The sequence below is a fragment of the Gallus gallus genome, chromosome 8, assembly GCF_016699485.2.
Source record: "Gallus gallus isolate bGalGal1 chromosome 8, bGalGal1.mat.broiler.GRCg7b, whole genome shotgun sequence".
NCBI classification, from domain to species: Eukaryota; Metazoa; Chordata; class Aves; order Galliformes; family Phasianidae; genus Gallus; species Gallus gallus.
In genome coordinates this window covers 16,031,253-16,049,454 of record NC_052539.1, presented here as the reverse complement: position 1 = coordinate 16,049,454, position 18,202 = coordinate 16,031,253, and the positions used below count along the sequence as shown (strand labels likewise).

Here is an 18,202-nt window from a genome sequence, read left to right as displayed (position 1 = left end):
TTTAAGGAAACCCAAAAATCGAGTTTCAGCTCAAGCCTTTCTTCTTGTCACCAGCATGAGGCAGTAATGACTGCAGGAAAGGCAATGGATTCGCTTGAGTTGCTGCAGTGTGCAAGAGGGGAACGGAGGCCAGAACAAATACAATTTCACGAGTACTCTCATTTAGAGCCACTTTTCTATCCACTGAGAAACTAAGAGTGGCTTTTGTAAGAACAATCACCCCATCCCTTCATCCCACGTGAGCTCTGGCAGCACTCCTGCAGCCCTGTGCTCCCGGCTGGCAACCAGAGCCCCCAGCACACTCAGCCCTGCTGCTGCTGCTGCCCCAGCTGCTCAGGGACCATGGGCCTCTGCCTGTGTTAGCAGGGGGAATCCACCCCGCTGCTCACTGGGGAAAGGCAAACCCTACTCACAGCACATACAAGGAAGGAAAGAAGAGCTGCTTCCTCGATGCACGCAGCAAATCATTCCTTACAGCAGTTTCTTTTACAGACTTTTCTGATGCTTACTGTCTAATTCTAGTCACTATTAAGTAAGTCCAAATCACTATTTGCTTAAAAGAGTGCTTTTATAGCAAAGTTTCAGTCATAAAGAACAACACACAGTATCTGTTTTCCAGAGCAACAGAGCAAAACGCCTTTAGCCCCGCATCGCTCGGAGGAGTTCCCTGCCTGCTGTTCTGGCAGCAGCTGGCAGGAGACACAGGGCATGACAGAGCCGGACAAAGCCTCGCTTGTGCTACGGATCATGGCATAGCCGTGCTGGCCCAGAACACCCCATAGCAGCCGGTGCTGTGCTGGCATTCAACTTCCCTTTCTGCCCCAAGTCTCTGGCACGGGCTTAGCAAAGCAGGCCAGTCCATTCAACTTCCCTCCATCTCAGGAGAGCTGCAGAGGCAGTCTGACATTCTGACTTTCGCAGGTATGACTTCTGCTGCCTCCAGAGCGAGGAGGTTAAAACGAAACACAGAGCTGATGGAAGCTGGTTGTGTGGGACCAACCCCACCAGTGTCATGCCCCACTAACACCAGCCATGTGCTGAGGTATGGACACCATTTCCAAGGGCACACATGATGACTGCTAACAAGCTGCAACAGGCACCTGCAGCACAGTCACATCACATTCCACTTCCCAGCCTGCTCGCCTTGCCCAGCTTCCTTTCTGTCCCACACAGGTTGCATTTGACACTTCAGAAACGCCCTAATGAAGGCTGGCAGGAGAAGGGGAAGCACCAGAGGCACTGAGGTGCCAATGACAGCCCAGGCAGCAGGGGGGTGATGATGAGGTGCAGCTGACAATACATTCTGCACATCTGCCTCGCACTTCCTGGCAGCATCAGCTGCACAAAGAGCAGAAGAAAGCAGCTTTTGAAGGATGCCCCAACCCAGGGATGGACGGCTTGCCATGGGACTAGTTGGGGACCATCCCAAGAAAGCACTGTGCTGAGCCAAGTGACTTTGCATCAGGGCTGCCTCTCTGAGCTGGTTCAGGTGGATAGGTAAAGCCTACAGGTTTTATTTGTTCCACAGTATGGCTGCACAGAGGACAAAGACTCTCCACAGCCACAGAGGCAGGTGGCCCCTGGACATGAGGTGCTCCACAGCCACCAGCTGCCCTTCTCCTCATGATCAGGGGACAGCAGGGCCTGAAACCTCACCTACACAGCTCTGCCCTATGAGAACAGCAGGCAAACTTGCAGCACAGAGCCTGCCAGGCACACGTCGTGATCCCACACAGTAACATTCATGTCTGGCCCTGCTTAGCATTGTCCCTCTGTGCCTGGGTGAACGTGCCACTGTCAGACTGCCTGCCAACAATGCCTGCTACGTTACAGGCATATCTGATTATCCCATTCTACATGCAACATTCCTCTTTGCTTAAGGAAGGCTTTTTGAGTTACTCTAAAGCTCATGAGAAAGCCTGTGATTTATTTTTGGGACCCCAAGATGAGATGAGTAAGTCAGAAAACATCAGTTCCTCACCAGAGAGCTATTAAAATACCAAACAGCCATGCTCATAACTAAGGAAAATGCTGAGCTCTGACCCAACTAAAGCTGTAATTTCTTTTTTCCTGCCATCCTCCTGAAATAATAAGTATGCTGCATCTGACACTGAAAGTGTATCTCTAGAAAAATGACACAAGAGCTACCTTCTAGGCCATTTCCTTTTAGAAAGAGGAAAAAAATGCAGCTTATACTAAGAGGCTATAATTTTCAAAACCAAAACTTCCCTTGTGTCCTAGATTTTTTACTTTTATTTTCTATTTTTAAAAGTCAACCCAATGTATTACTTGGGAAAACTTTTTTTTTTTTTTTTTCCCCTAAAGCAACAAATCAGAACAGAAAAGCCCAAACAGCTCAAAATCACTCTCATAGCAAATGACAGCTGAGTGAAAAAAGGCTACTGTCTTTCTGTGCTAGATTCCAGAAGAGATACCGATCTGGGTCCTCAGCTGACACGGCTCAGCTGATGCCAAAGGCTGGTAACTTACTCTTGCTCAGGCCCATTTCATCCTCAGATAGTTCTGCATCCACTCTGATAGAAAGCCTTTCAGCAAAGTGAAAGCGGTGCTAAGAGAATTCATGCTATACCAAATGCAGGCAACTTAAGACGCAAGGAAGGTGACTCGCCTTATCCATATTAGCAAAAGAAAACAAAAACAAACAAAAGAAAACAAAAAAAACCCTTTCTTAAATGAGAATAGAATGTAATTATTTCTATGTAATAATTATCTAAACAAAAGGAAGAATCTTCTCTTAGCCTGCTGAAAGAGAAGTCCCTTTTTAACCCCTATGAAAACTGCTATTTTGACCAATCTGGTCTCTGTGTTCAATCCCACATGATGCTTCAGAGTCAAGGAATGGAGAAACTACTGAAAGGGTACAAAGAATCCTCTAAGAACTCTGTAACAGTAGTTCACTTTCTTCCAGTACACTGCCAAACATACAAAGACACTAAGTAAGCTGTGACAAACCCATCAGTGCTGGGGTCACGTTTTCAGGAGCAGAAGTCGCACACTGCTTTACACAGGCCGTGCTGTAAGAGTCTGTCGGGCTGACCTTGCACCACCGCCGTCCTCAGTGCCCCCTGCTGGGTGACCCCTTGAGAGGGGACAACGAGCATGTTTAACAGCACTCCAGGTCACCTGCCAGGCTTAAGAGCTCGCTATCTGCAAACAGGGACGAATTCCTGGCGAATATTCTAAATGTAAATGATTCTCCCTGTCACACAGACCACAGCAGGCTTCATTAGAACGCTGGCGTTGGACCAAGCGCCACAGGCCCCAGCCCAGGCGTGCCTCATTTTGGACTGCTCGCACCACGTCCTCCTCCCCTCGTGGTTTCTTACATGGGATAAAAAGCAGCTCTGTCTCTGTTTCCCCAGTAAGACAATAGAAACATGATTCCATACAAAACAGAAGATGAAATAAATATCTCCTTTACATTAACTGCTTCAAGTCTTCAGTTGCTACAACCCCTAATCCCGTTCCCCAGCAGGCCCTCACAGCAGGTCACCAAAACAGCTCAAAGACAGATCCCTGGGTAGGCCCACTGCCCTCCAAAGCTACACACCACACCCCCCAAGATCCTGTCCCTCAGCTCTACAGAAGCAGGGCACACTTCTTGGCCTGCTGAGGAAGATCATTTGCAACACGCAAGCCTATAAAATATAGGCCCAAATGATACATTTGTAAATCAGGAGAGCAGTCATTTGAGTGAAGAAAGAGCACTGCTTAGATTAACCCAAGTATTAGTCCAGCTGGAGCTAAATTGGAACACAGCACCAACCTTCACCTCTTGCAATGCTGAGAAAAAAATCAATTTCCAATGACTCCTACCAGGATTCTGCATCCAGGCATCTAGCTAGCATACATTTTTAGTAACAAAAGCATAGCCAAAGTCTTTGCAAGCTAGGATCTGCATGCTCTAGCAGAAAGCTTCTGAGGCACAGGCATGAAATGATCTCACTGATCAGCTGGACACTACTCCCAGCAGAAATCATAGAATGGTTTGTGTTGGAAGGGACCTTTAAGGTCATCCAGTTGGAGCTCCCTGCTATGGGCAGGGACACCTCCCACTAGACCAGGTTGCTCAAAGCCCATCCAGCCTGGCCTTGAACACCTCCAGGGATGGGGCATCCACAATCTCGCCAAGCAACCCATTCCAGTGTCTCACCACCCTCACAGTAAAAAATTTCTTCCTAATGTCTAGTCTAAATCTACCCTCTAAATGCTGGTACTAAAAGCAAAAGCATTACAAACTCTCCAAAAAGGTCCTATCTGGAGATCCAGAGTGTAAACCTGTAGTAAAAGAAGGAACTACAAAGGGACGCTATTCTTCAGTGCCTTGCGAGTGGTACAAAACACTCAACTAGAGTCCAGTCAAACAGTCGTAAGAAACATTTACTTCAAAACTTTATATATTTGAAAAATTCCAAATGTGACATGAAAAACACACTCCACAGGACACTTAGATTTCCACCTAAACTCTTCTCCTGGAGCCCTACAAACATGAGCTGGTGCTATGTTTCTACACTTCTACCTCAGCAAATTTTCTTCTGTCACCTTTTGTCTGTTTGACATAAACAGAATGCATAAACAAAAGTGTGTTTCCTAACTGCTGTTGTATAGGGGTGTTTTTTTTAAATTCCTTTCTAAAAACTAGCACGGCTAGAATTACTCAACAAGGAATTATCTGACAAATCCTATTAGCATACACGGCCTTTACTGGAGAAAGTAACCCGATTAACACTAGGAACTAATGATGCAAGTTAAGACAATGGGAAAATCAACACCTCTACAATCTATAGCCCATCTAAAGAAAACATTGACAGGACATACCTATTCACTACTTTGTTTGGGAAGACCCTCAACAACCAAATGCTTTTATATTTTTTCTTCACGTTTCCATTAAAAAAATATGTATATCCATGACTGCTTCCTTCCTCTGTACAACGTTTGAGATCCAAATGAGGCATTAATTGTTGTTTAAAGCTTAAATGGTTGAACTACTTGCACTGACCAAAGAAGATAGCATCAAATGAAAACGGTATATATCATATATATAGAGTACATAATAATAATAATAATAAATGAAAATATGCCTTTTACTGGCCTTCATAGTATCCTCCTTTTTTCTGTCTTTGCTTCTCAAAATCTCTCTTAGACTGTAGTACTAACCACTACTGACACATATAAAATTACAGCAGTAACAAAGATAAGCAGACTCTTCACCAAAGCAGTAATTGACTATTTGTCAGGAGGTACTGCTTGACCTATATAGACATCAATTTTGCAGCAACTGTGTAATTCAAGCAAGGTTCGAGCACAAATAAAGTTAAACTGGCCATGTTGCCCTGATGCAGTAATTGCGTATGGATGAGCTGTCATCTTAAATTTGACTGAAAATAACTGTAGACACCTTAACTGAATTGAAGAGAGTAAAAAAAAAATCACTTCTCCATGATAAAGCCGATTATTGAGCAGCAGGGATCCACCTCATCGACAGCTCATCTATTCAGCCCAGTCGGTCACTGTTAAATACATGCAGAAGAAGAACTGCATTTAAAGCAGCGAAATCAGCTCTGAGCATACCAAACCAACTGGGGGAAATTCATCGTGCTTTTTTCCTGGTTTCATGAAAGACACCTTAAGCAGGTAATTTTGCTTTCAGGAATAAATGTTTCTTCAGTATTAAAAGAAAAAAGGGCATTCTCTTTCTTGCAAAAAGGGTTTAATTTTTTAAGGAGAATCGCCTATACATCAAGGGCTTAATTGGAGTCAAACAGCCTGCAGAATGTGCTCACAGTTTTCCCAACAGCTCCACATCCCGACCTCCCCAAACTGCTCTGAGCTCCAGAGTTGAAAAGAATAACACCATGGTATTTCAGCGATCTTGCAAGAGAACATAACTGGTCTAAGTATTTAATGCAGGCTATAAAGTGAACTATTTCTAAATAAATGTTCTCAGAATACTTGGGGACTGAAAGTACACTCAGATCGGCAGTATTTCCAGAACAAAATGTGAGCTCCCAGAAGAGAGGACAGAGTACTTTTTCTTTCGCTGTTTACAGAAGTTGCTTTGGTGCCTCTGAAAACATCTCCCATTCCCAGAAGCCATCGCTGCGCTGAGCCCAGGCAATGCAGCTTCTGGAACTTACAGATCCAGGGCCAATTTGCCAGGACTGAGAGGGAGGGGGACAGAGCTCCTCCAGAGGGCAATGCAGAATGAGAGCCTGGAAATGAGCTCCAGGGTCTCTCCGCTTTTAATTACAAAAATACTGTATACCCACACAAAGCAGATGATTACAAATGGCATTTATACGGTCTTCCAAAAAGTATTTATTAAAAATCCCAGGCAGTAAGTTAAAGAAACTCCTGAAGATATTATGTAATTTAAAGGCTGGAATGACCCGAATGAGACACTAGCTAACAGAAAGGAAACCAAGTGGCTCCTCTCATTAATATGCTTAAGTAAGCCCACTTGGTAAAACCTTTGTTTTCAGCCAGCTTGGAGCCAGACCAAACAAGGTCTGCTCGGAATTGGATTCCAAATTGGAGCCGACTCCATAGGCAGAGGCAAACCACATCCGGACATGCCAGGTGAGCAAACTGACTGAAAAGTCACTGTGCAGCCCTACATTTAGCAGGTATCAGTATCTCTACCTGAGCCTTTTCTTCTTCTTTTTTTTTTTTTTAAATGAACATAACATGCTCTGCTACTAGAAACGTGCTTGATCCAGATAAAAGGAGGAGAAAGAGAAAAGAAACGTAAGAAAGGCTTATTATTCTTTTCAAAGAAAGCAGAGGATAAGACATCTTTGTCTACCTAAACCCTCTTACCTGCTGAGGGGCACTTAAATGCAGGATTGTCCTCTGCTGCCAGCATGCTTTGGGGCTTGCAGGCAAACCTCTGCCGCTGCTGCTGCAGGTGCTCTCCAGGCTGCGTGGTGTCGGCAGGACCCAGCTCGCCAGGCTGAGTGTCCCCTGCTCTCTCCGGGGAGCGTGGGGGGACATCGAGGGGCCTGACAGGCAGGCTTTTGCAGCAGCCTGCAGAGCAGTCCGCAGTGGCAGGGTTATGGGCAGCAGGATGGAGGACTCGCAGGACAGCTGGCTCATCATCTTCCGGGATGGGGTTGTACCATATTTCTCCTTCATCATCTGCATCGTTGTCCTCTCCAAAGTCAAAGGCGCAGTGTCGCAGCGTGGCAGAGCCCGTGGCATTCGGAAGGGCGCTCGCAGCACCACAGCCGGGGATGGGGCCCTCCGGCCCTCCCGGGGACCTGGCAGGAGTCACCCTTGGTGCAGGCAGCGGGCTGGAGGACCGTGGGGCCTGGGTGACAGCACCCGGTGTCTTCTTACACATGCTTTCTCCCTCCAGCCGGGGCGCTCGGTGGGTGCTCTGGTGCAGCCAGTTGCGCTTCTTAGAAACAGTGATGCTGTTCATCTGTGGCCGGTGCTCGGGGGGCTCGCTTGCCTTCAGAGACTTGGGCTCCTTCCTGCCCCGCGGGGCTACGTATACATTTTCTATTAGATCTGCTGTTAGAAAGGGAGAGAGAGGAGAGACAAACGCTCAGAATATCACATTGCTTTTAGAAGGACAGATGAAGACGTACAGCATCGTATCACATTCGCCTTAGACCTCATTCGAAAGGACAAAAGACAAGGTGATGCTATCATCAAATTACACGTCAGCCTGCCAAAGCAGAACATGTGTGTAATTAATGAAAAGTCAGGCTTGTTGGGCTGTATTTTAACACCGTGTAATTTAGGTAAATGGCAGTGAGAGCTCTGTGTAAAGGTCAGGCAGACTTAGGCAGAAACGGATCTTTTTGCTCTGGTAATTTTATGTGTGCAGGTTTGTTATCCACTGTTCCTACGATACATTTACAACGTGCAGGCTCTCTCCTAGATTAAGGCATAAAACAAAGGTAGGGCTCTATCCAGCACAGAAGCCTCCAGCAAGGACTGTCCTTACCGCCATACCCTGTGCCCAGGGCAGAATTTAAGTAGAAAACAAAGATGGGGATCTATCTAGCTCAGAAGCCTCCGGCAAGGACTGTCCTTACCACCATACCCTGTGCCCAGGGCAGGAACAACCCTTGGTTTGTGAGGATGAAAAGAAGAGAGGAGGAAGCAGAAATCAAGAGAAGCTTTTAAATACATCATCTTACAACAAAATTGTCATTTAACAACAAATCAAACTGCATTCACAACTTCCAACCTGGCTCGACCGCACCACAGCAAGGCTAAACCTGTAATGGCGTTCCACAGGCAGGGTGCTTCTACCCTGACCTCCCCAAACCCTCCCTTCTCCGTGGAGCTAAGAAATGGCTCCTACGCCAATACAAACACGCACCACGCCAGATCTGTATGCCCACCGACAGCAATACCTGCCGCTCCTTGCACTGCTGGGCCATGCAGGCCCTGTGCAGGGCTGCCAGCCCACAGCCCCCAACCCGCAGACCCTGAGACACGCTCAGAGCTGCTGTGACTGTGCGCTGGGCAGTGCCGTGCTGCTGCTCTCAGCACACACCTGGGCAGCTCTGCAGCGTGCTACCTACGCGAGCCTCCTGCAGGAACAGCGGCCAGCAGCAGCTGCAGAGCACTGCAATAACCCCCTGCTTGCAGGGGCACGCCGCAGCCGCGCTCGCACACAGCTCTCCGCTCTCAGTCTCCGAATCAGCCAGCTCTGCCAAAAGCCATTGATTGCAGACGCTCGCTGAATCCCATCCAAATGATACACTTGCATTTAGGTCTTCCAAGCACAGCTCTCACAACCCAGGGCTGTGTTTGCAAGCGCCGCTTCCCCTTTATTCCAGTTTGGCCCCGATCCTGAACGTCTTTCTGTGGGTGTTTATTTTAATAACAAACTGTTTCACATGCAAGTATCTGAGCACCCAGCAGCTCCACGGAGCGCAGCAACTCCCAAACGCCAACAGCTGTTATAGTAACCAGAAATTCAAATAAATAGGAAGCTCAAGGAGCCGTAGGGGTGACGAACGTGCGTTCTGCTCCAGAGCAAAGCTTCATTCAGCGCAACGCCATTGGCTCTGCTCAGCGCAATCAGCGCATTCCCAGAGGCAGACCCTGCACAACACAGAACGAGGCAGCGCTCCCCCCAGAAGGCTCCCGCACAGCGCTGGGGGGAACAAACAGAAGGGCAGACAAACGGGCAGGTGCTCAACTCGCCTCCCACTCCATCTACGAAAGGTCAAACAAATCACTAAAGTTAAAACACAGGAACACCGCAGCACCTCCAGAGCCCCAGACGCAGCGCTTCAGCTCAGCTGAGGTCGGGACAAATCCCGCGCCTGTTACGTACACACATCAAACACCGCAACGCCGGGCGCTGCTTTTCAGGTTATAACGCAGCGGGGAACGGCCTTCCCAGTCGCACCGCGGCGTCCAGCAGTACGCGCAGCTCCACGGGCGGCAACGGCCGCCCGCTCTGCACAGCCGCCGGCACACGGCGGGGCGCACCGCGGCGGGACGGCAGCGCGGCCAAAGCGCGGTCCGTAAGCGTCAAACTGTGTAAAAAAAAACGGGGAGGAAACAAAAGCGAGAGAATGACAAACGGCCATGAGGCGAAGAACAGCGCACGGCCGCGTGATGAGCCGCACGGGGCGGCGGTCTGACAGCGATGGCCTCTCGTGGAAAGCGGGAATTCTGTCCTGAGAAGGATGAGCGATGTGGTGAAAGCGCGCCCGCGGAGGGCCGATTCTCGAGCTACGTCGGAATCTGCAAAACGACGCTACTTTTGCTCGAAACAAACGCGAAGTCTTCGCAAACTCTGGCAAAAAAAGCACTCCCGAAGCCCGGCGCGTTCCGCTCCCCGCACCGACCCGCGCGGCACAGCCGCCCCGTCCGCCCCGGGGCTCCCTTCTCGTTCCCCGCGGTCTCCGCCGCCCGCCGGCCCCGCGTACACGGCCCGGGCAGACGCGGCACGGAGCGCCGCCAACGGCCCCGCGGAGCGGCACGGGGCTCGGAGCGCCGAGAAACTCGCTTCGCGACTACTTTCTCGGAGAAGCGCCACGCCAGCGCCTCGCGCCCCTCCTCTCCCCCTTCCGAGGGGGACCGACCCCGCGCCCCGCGCACAGCGCCGCACGTGAGAGCGCTCCGTCGCCAGACGCGGCACCGCGGCCCCCGGCGCCCCGCGGCGGACGGGCTCTTACCCTGCGGCCCGCAGCCCCCGCCGTGCCGGTGCGCGCCGCCCGCCGCCGCCCCGCGCGGGGACCTCCTGCCGCGCAGCTTGGAGAGCGTCCTGCGCAGCGGCTCGGCCATGCCTGGGCGCTCAGCGGGCGGCCGCCCCCCGGCACGGCGGGAGCTGCCCCATGGCGGCGTGCCTCCCCGCGCCCGGCTGCCGCCGCGCCGCCGCCGCGCACATACTTGGCATAGCTGCGCGGGGCGAGAGGCCGCCCCGCAGTGCGCATGCCCCCGCCGCCCCATCGCCGCTCCCCGACGGGGGCCGGTGCCGCGCCGCCCCGGGCGCCGGGACCGCCTCGGCAGCGAGGCGAGGAGAGCCCCCCGCCGCCGCGCCCGGTGCCGCCCCGACAGCCGGCGGAGCGCCGAGGAGCCCGGCATAGCGGGCCGCGGGGAGCGCTGCCCGGGTTCTGGGGAGAACGGTTTGCGAGCGCCGCGCGCGATCGCGGATTTTGTCCCTCGGCAAATTCGGAGGGAAGGGCTGCCCCGAGCGGCTGTGGATGCCCCCAGCCCTGGAGTGCTCAAGCGCAGGCTGGGTGAGCCCTAGACAGCCTCGTCTGGCAGCGGTGGCCCTGCTGTGGCAGGGTTTGGAGCCGGGCGAGCTTTAAGGGCCCTACCAACCCAAGCCATTCTATAACTGCGTGATTTAATGGCATTTGAAGTCAAATCTTCCTAAAGAAAAAAATTAGATTCACATTTCGAGTCATGAGCCCCCGAGGCCCAGGAGCGGCGATCCCATCCCATACACGTGCAGCATAGGAGAGCTCCGACCTCAGGCACACGATCACGGAACCGCGGGGGTGTGAAGGCACCTGTGGGGCTCTGCCCCAGCCCTTCCCTGGGCCCGTCCTGCCACGTGTCCTGCCTCTGGAAACAAAAGAAAATTCAGCATCACTGTTATTTTCTACGCTGCCTCGCACAGTATTTTCCTCGGGTTCCATATGGTTTAGATGTTAGCTTAAACATTTCCATGGTTTCTCCCTGCAGTAGGCACGCAGGAAATGGCACAGGGAAAAGCTGCCAACAGTCGGGTCTATAAACACAGTTTGATCCATATCTTTGAAAACTGTTTCCATTCCAAGCAATGGTTACAAAGCACTTTTTCTTGTTGGCAGCTGGAGTTTTTTTTTTTAATTCCCTATGCATCCTGTATTTGCCCAACGGAGTTGGCATTGATCACACACACGAAAACTCTGCAGATAAAACAACATTAAGGATCCGGCTAGAACTCACTTGAGCCAGTGCAGCAGGAGTCAGAGCCCAGCTTTTGTTTCCTGCTTAGCCCGTTTTGTTCGGGAGCTGCAGAGCACGCAGTGCAGAACGTGATTCGCTTCAGCAGGCCCTGTACAGAATGTGAAAGTGACTTCAGTGGGATGGGAACGGAGCTTGCACCAACTTGAAGAGTTCTCACTGGGACACTGACAAGCATTCAGGACTGGTTAAATACGGTGTGACTATAAACAAGCAGCAGGCTGCATGGTTCTGTACATGAAAGATGTTTTTAATAGGTTTTTGGTTTTTTTTTGTCCATCACCAGACCAAGATTTTGCTAATCAATACAATCTCTGAGCGCTCCAGTTATTGAAGACGTCTGCCTTCCTAATGTCCAAATGGACTGAGGCAGCAGTTCCATGAAACCTTATCAGCCCCACCTGCCGCTAATGGCAGCGTGCATTATCTCCATCCTGCAGAGCAGCCGATCTGCGCATGCAGACACCGCTCCGGCCATCCGCATCTTTGTTACCCCACACCTGTTCTGGATCAGCCAAGTAAGGCACCCCAGTGGCTCCCAGGTTTGGAATACAGCTGTTTATCTTCTTGCAAGGACAAACCAGGACGCTAATCCATTTATATTCTAGACCTGAGTAGCCTGCTAGACTAGAGGCCAGACAAAATCAAAGACGTTCACTACCAAAATGGCTCCACCATTGACTCCCTGGTCTCTGTCCCCATTTGCAGTTGGGGGTGCACTATTTAAAAGCAAACTTTAGACTTCTAGAGCAGCCAAGTATTTGGCTCAGACCAGTGACTCCCTCCTCAAGCACACCCTTGCCAAAAATCTCCTTAATCCAGAAGTGCATTAAGAGGCACCGCTGTTAAGATGCCATACCCAGCACAGGCTCTGGCTGGCAGCCACCAACGGCTGGATGCTCCCAGGAACACAAGGTCTGCCAGCCCACCCTGTGATGCTCCTGCACCGCCAACAGTCTGCTTGCCCTGTTAAGCTAAATTTAAAATCAAACAGGAAAGGATTCAAAAAAATGATTCAAATAAGTAGTGTGATGGAAATATTTCAGTTCACAGCTGAATGGGGCAGCTGGAGTATTCATGGCTCTGCCTTCTGCGCTTTATGCAAACAGAAATATGTCAGAAGCTCATGCTCTTTTCTGTATCCTGCACTTAGTTTTTTGAGTTAGTGGTGTTTGTCTTTTTAGGAAACACTCGCTAACGTCCCAGTGAGCTTTTCAAAGCATGCCTCTGAACGTCAGCACTGTCACTACCACCTCTGCAATCTTACAGCATGAGAGTGCTATTGCAGGATGCCAGCCTCCATGAAGATACGCTAAAAATACCAGACTATTTTGGCTAACAGGAAGCCAGGACATCACCCACACAGTAAAAATAGTAGGTGTAATGACCATCATCACCATAACCTTTCCTAACATGGAGACAAAACCAACAGATCGGTGAGGATCCACGTGGGTTGAAGTGGATTGTTAACACTGAGGACGAGAGTGTCGTATGATCAGGCAAAAGATAAACATGTTCAAATTTATGCTTCAAACATTAGAAGAGCCTCTTCAAAGGAACTTAAAATACTAAATGACCATTCTCTATTTTATGCTATATGCTTCTGGCCGGGACCACATCTGTAAGTCACAAGAAAGCCTTTTCCTGCTGGTTCTGCCCAGGAAGAACAAAATTCATTATAATCTCCAGTTTTAAGCAACCTATGCTGTTTCTGTAGGCTTTCACATTTTCAAAATAATTTTATCATTCAGAAAAAAAAAAACCCACCTTTATATATTTGCATATGTGATTGCTTCATCATAGCTACCCTGTATGCTGCAAAGCCACAAAACGAGAAAAGAAAGAGCCAGAGAATCCCTGTGGAGTTTTATACACGAACCACTCTCTTCTGTCTCTCCACTGTGTGTAGCAAAGGGAGCAGACAGAGAAGCTGGTAGGAAGAAGTGATTACAATGAGGTCTGTGCATGCGTTAGTGCGCTCGCACCCAGTTTGTTTGCAGAACAGAAGCACCACTTTGGTAGGGTGACTGAAAACTAGAAAAGTAGATGAGCCCTGGGTTTGTTTTTTTTAGATGTATTTCTTTGCATCTCCTGGAGAGTACCTATTAAGTGGAACAGAGAAAAGTCTGTGCTTCACAGGAGAAAAAAGCTTTTCTCTTTAGGCCAGCCACGGTGAAGCACATGTTTTGACCTGATGGGCTCTCTTGACTTGTAAAGAGCAATCCAGCAAAGATGAGTACTTGATCCCACTGGCTCAGGCAGGGAAATTCCCTCATTTGCAGACCTGCCAGAGTTGCTGCTTACCATCCGCTGACAGCTCACTCCCAGCTCTCCTTCAGCACTGTGATAACACAAACGGCAGTCGCTTATGGGGAGGTAGTGTGGCCAAGCTTCTTTTAATAATCTGTGTCCCTTATAATGTTTGTTCTTTGTCTTCATCCCTGGAAGACACAACAGAATCCAAGAAAACTGAGGTGAAAAAATACATTTATAATCTAATTTGTGCTCCCTTAATCACAAATCTTGTCTGCTCATGTTCAGGTCAATCTAGTTATAAGTGTCTTTTACTGACAAGCCAACTGGCCATGCAGTTAGGAGGTATTTCTAAACACGTAAACCTAATGTTGGTCAGCTCTTCTGTCAGTGTAGCAGCTTACCTGTGCTCTGTGCCCCTTCACTGGTCTTACTTGCAGAAGGCTGTCCTGTCCCACCCTTTCTAGGCATGGCTTGGTGGGCTATTTTGTATTAAATTTGGTAAAATTTGGCTGACTCAAAGTGCACCACAAGGCCTGAGCCATAACAACAGCTCCATGTGCCCCTGCTCTGGGCCACAAGCTCTTGCCTCCTGATGCTGATGTCATCGGCCATCACACTTGGCCCAAACTCACCTCAGTGCTTGACTTCTTTGGCTTTCCCCGTGGCTGCTACCAAAAACAGCTCCTGAGATGGGAGTGCTGACAGCCACCCTGCCCCTCATCCCAAGCAGTGGGCATCCTATGGTATGAACATCTCTGAAATGCCACCTTATCTTCCTTCCTGTGGAGTGTGCGTTACAGCATGACGTGTCAACAGGCGCCACCGGACTGAGGGGCGGCTGTGAGGAAACACAGAGTTATCCCAAAAGCAGCAACCAGGAGGGGAAAATAGATGTCAGTGATGATTGTTCTATGAAAAGCGCTTATGGAAAAGGTGGTACGTAATAACTGTCTAAAATCACATAGTGATTACATAGTATATTAAATCCGTACTGAATAAGTCTCATTAAGCCTGCAGTTAGGAGATGGTGGTCACCATCATGCAGCAGTGCACACGTGCATAGCAATATAGCTTACATCTGATAGCATAATATTCTTGTAAAATGTGTTGCAGAGAGAGGGATGCACGTGACTTCCATGTGTGGCTGTGCCGTGAAGCCCCAGTGCAGGATTGTCTTCCTGCCCCACACTGCCCGTGGCAGTCCTACAGGAGGAGGTGGCACTGGACACCGGCACACTGACTGCCAGTCTGTCCTGCATGGCTCCCTCCCACATTCCAAGAACATTACCTGGGCAATAAAATAGATATTTAACTGTAATCTAATCTGCCCAGTAATTTAAAAACAATTTGTTTTGAAATATCTTCTGAGTGGGAGCGGAAAGTCTACGCATCTCAGGTGACTTCAAGTACATGGGAGGGCTTCTGTGCTTCCTGTAGCTGGCCCTCATGGTGAGGGTACTCATCAGAGGAGGTCTGTTATTGAGAAGTGTCAACTATTGAAAATATTCAAAATATTTACATTCTTCAGTGGATAGGAGCACTACTTTATCCTAATCTCCTCTCTAATTGCTCCAGTCTCCAGCCATGGCACAGCCTCACCTGGTAACCCCTGCAGCTCCACAGCGCAGAACAACGCTGGCCGTTCTGACAGTGAACAGTTACCAGATTACATCCATACTGCAAATTAGATTACTCCTTATTTAATCTTCCTCCAGCCTCTCTTACCACAAAAACCTTGTTGCCTAAATGCCATATTCTTCTGCAGAATAAAGACCCAGCGCTACGTAAAAATCCAAGAATTTAAAATTAGACTTCTGAGCTTTTTATGTTTATCTGTATGATCTGGAAATGTTTGATCTTGTTTTTTAATCTGTTATTGGGCAGGTTTAGCTTTGTCTGTTTCCAAGCACTGGTTTCATGCTCCGAAACATCACGTGCAAGGTCATTCTCAGTGTTCTCCCGAGCTTTGCCAAATTCCCCTGTTTATATAGAAAAGAAGCAAAGCTAAACAGGATATGGTAAGTGTAAAAACAGAATTTGCATGGGAGGGACAAGGACAGAGGGAAGTCTGAAACTAAAATTACTCTAACTCGCTTTTTGAAGCCATGTCTCCAAGGTGACAGAAAGCCCTTCGTTGTGAGGTTTCTCATTTGTCTTGAACAGCTGCCAGGGTTTTGATCTCATTTTTACTTTTGAAGACCTGAAGTTACCTCCCTTCTCAAAATAAAAACCTCCAACCAAACGCAACGAAGCAGATTTCAACCACACGGAGACCTCTATCTTTGTGAACAACAACAAAGAAAGCTCAGGTCCCACTGCAAAGCTGCCAGTTTTAGCATCATTTGGAATAGGACTCTACCCAGCACGTTGTAACCACGTGTGCGGTCTATTAGGTATCATGGCTATTGTACCTGCTCAGACCCTGCTACGTCAGCAGCCCTCCTGAGCCGCCGTGCTGCCATGTAGGCAGGGCCCTGTCTGGGCAGTGGCAGGCAGATCAGTGCCTGCAGGCCTGGAAAGGGAAATGCTGGCTATGTACACAGACACACACACACTCTGCCCCCACACCAACGATGCATTTCAGCTGCACTGCTGGAGCACTACAGGTGGCACCTCACCAACCACAGCACCAAGCCTCAGAGCTTCAGCACGCTGAAACCATTAGCACCATGTGTTTGGATTCAAAGCCTTCTTTGGCACAGTACATGGTTCTCCTTCAATCACAAAAATGATGAGGTTCAATTTCTTCCTGCTTCCTCCTACCTACATCCTGCTCTCACAGAGAACACCCTAAAAACCTGACTTGGAGCCACCTTCCCCCTCTGCTTGTCTTCTGAAATGCAGCAAATGAAGCAGTGCTCTAAACCAACACATTTTCCTTTCTGCACAGTAATGAAGGCCCTTAGGTATTCACCTGCTCTACCCAAACAACCTCAGAGAGCTATACTCCCAGCTTTATCTCTTTTCTCTCTCTCTACTTCATTATCCTCACTTAGTAAGTCACGTCTGAGTTGCTGGCCACTTTTGGAATAAGTACCAGGACAGAGTTCCACAGAGGACTTATTTGCTTGAAGTAGGGCCTCCCCAGCTCGAGACCTCAGGCTCGCTGTGTGTTTCTTTGGCCCCAGAAGGGCTCAGCCAGGGATGCTGCCCAGGCCCCGGGGTCTGTCACCACAGAGCAGCATAGGCTGTCCATCTGGCTGCCAGCTCTAGGTGCAAGCTGCAGTGCTGCCTGTTCCCCCAGGACTGGGTCTTCTGTCCCCTTCATCAGAGCAAGCTTCTGCTACAGGAGACAGCTACAGGGTGGTTATCAGTAGTCATGACAGCCAGTTAGTTGGAGTGGTTTGAAGACCAGTGTCAGAATGGAGACAGGCTTACAGCAGCTGATCACTTTGATTCAGCGTGCACACACAGACATGCGTTGACACACTGGCTGTCCTGAGAAGTACAACAGCTGGAAGTGAAGGACTGCTACTGAGAGGCACATCCTTTGCTTCTGACAGACACGAGCCCACGACTTCCACCACTCAATGCCACAAGTGCTTAAAGTGAGACACAGATGGATGGAGAACCTGTTGCTTCCAGACATCGGGGTCTCTTACAGGACCGGTTGGTTCTCAGTGTTCACCATTTAGAAGTCATCAAATTGTAGTCATTAGAGACAGGACATTGCTGCCAGGCAAGAGAGTCAGCATCAAAGTAAGTATCGACTTCTTGTGCACAGTCAGAAGCAGCAGTGACTCCAGTTGCTGCTGTGCGAGTCCTGCTTGTGCTCTGCAAGAGACTGCACCAAGCAGAGGGTACTAATGCACCATCACTCTCCCCATCTGTCTACTGTCTCAGATAACATAAAAACCATCAGGTCTCTCTGCTTCTGTAATGCAGGGTACTCCCCAGAAGCCTTTTGACTAATTCACTGTCATTTGCCAAGTCATGCCAGCATGCAGTATTTAGGAAGCTTACCAGAAAAGGCACCCAAAGCATCAAATGAAAGATGAGTGATGGATTCTTACCTGCCTGATTCCACTTCAAAGCAACGAATGCTGGGTGATTTGTCTAACGAGGACACTGAACGTGGCCTCTGTATTTCTGTATGAAAAATACCTCCCTTCTCTGCTTGGAAATAGGAAACACAAAAGGGAAGCTTCCAAAGGTCAGCAGGGGTGAGCCTCCCAGTAACCATGCAACCATGATAACACAAACCTATGCATCTCAGGCACTTTTAGGATGTCTGTCATGCTGGCTTGTACTCTCCCTGCCTGATTTGCATACAAAATGGATATTTTGGAAACATATTCACAAACATTACCTGAAACAGTTTTTCTTTGCCTGCCAGCAAAGAGCATCTGGAAATGATCAATCTCTCTCCTCACCTTGCCCAAATGTCCTCAGGGAGAAATTCATCTTTTAAGACAACCATATGGCAAAGGAAAAGTTCTGCAAGCTTGCTAGATTCAGATGCTACAAGTTTGCCTGAGAAGAAAGCACTGTGAGG

General features: G+C 49.1%; 1 protein-coding gene across 3 annotated transcripts in view; it reads right to left on the bottom strand.

Annotated features, from left to right (window-relative positions):
• SYDE2 (synapse defective Rho GTPase homolog 2) overlaps positions 1-17,822 on the bottom strand; it is a 31,483-nt gene extending 13,661 nt beyond the window's left edge. Inside the window, exons 1-6 of one of the 3 annotated variants that reach the window (XM_046944619.1) lie at positions 17,721-17,822; positions 14,340-17,491; positions 13,756-13,892; positions 11,434-11,542; positions 10,173-11,067; positions 6,841-7,536 (exon numbers count right to left, since the gene is read on the bottom strand). In XM_046944619.1, the coding sequence (XP_046800575.1) occupies positions 6,841-7,536; positions 10,173-10,581 (1,105 nt within the window). In that variant the 5' untranslated portion in view covers positions 10,582-11,067; positions 11,434-11,542; positions 13,756-13,892; positions 14,340-17,491; positions 17,721-17,822. Of the gene's footprint in view, positions 1-6,840; positions 7,537-9,322; positions 11,068-11,433; positions 11,543-13,755; positions 13,893-14,339; positions 17,492-17,720 lie in introns of those variants that run through there. The other 2 variants (XM_046944621.1, XM_046944620.1) reach the window with 2 other exon arrangements.
• Between the last annotated feature and the right edge of the window lie 380 nt (positions 17,823-18,202).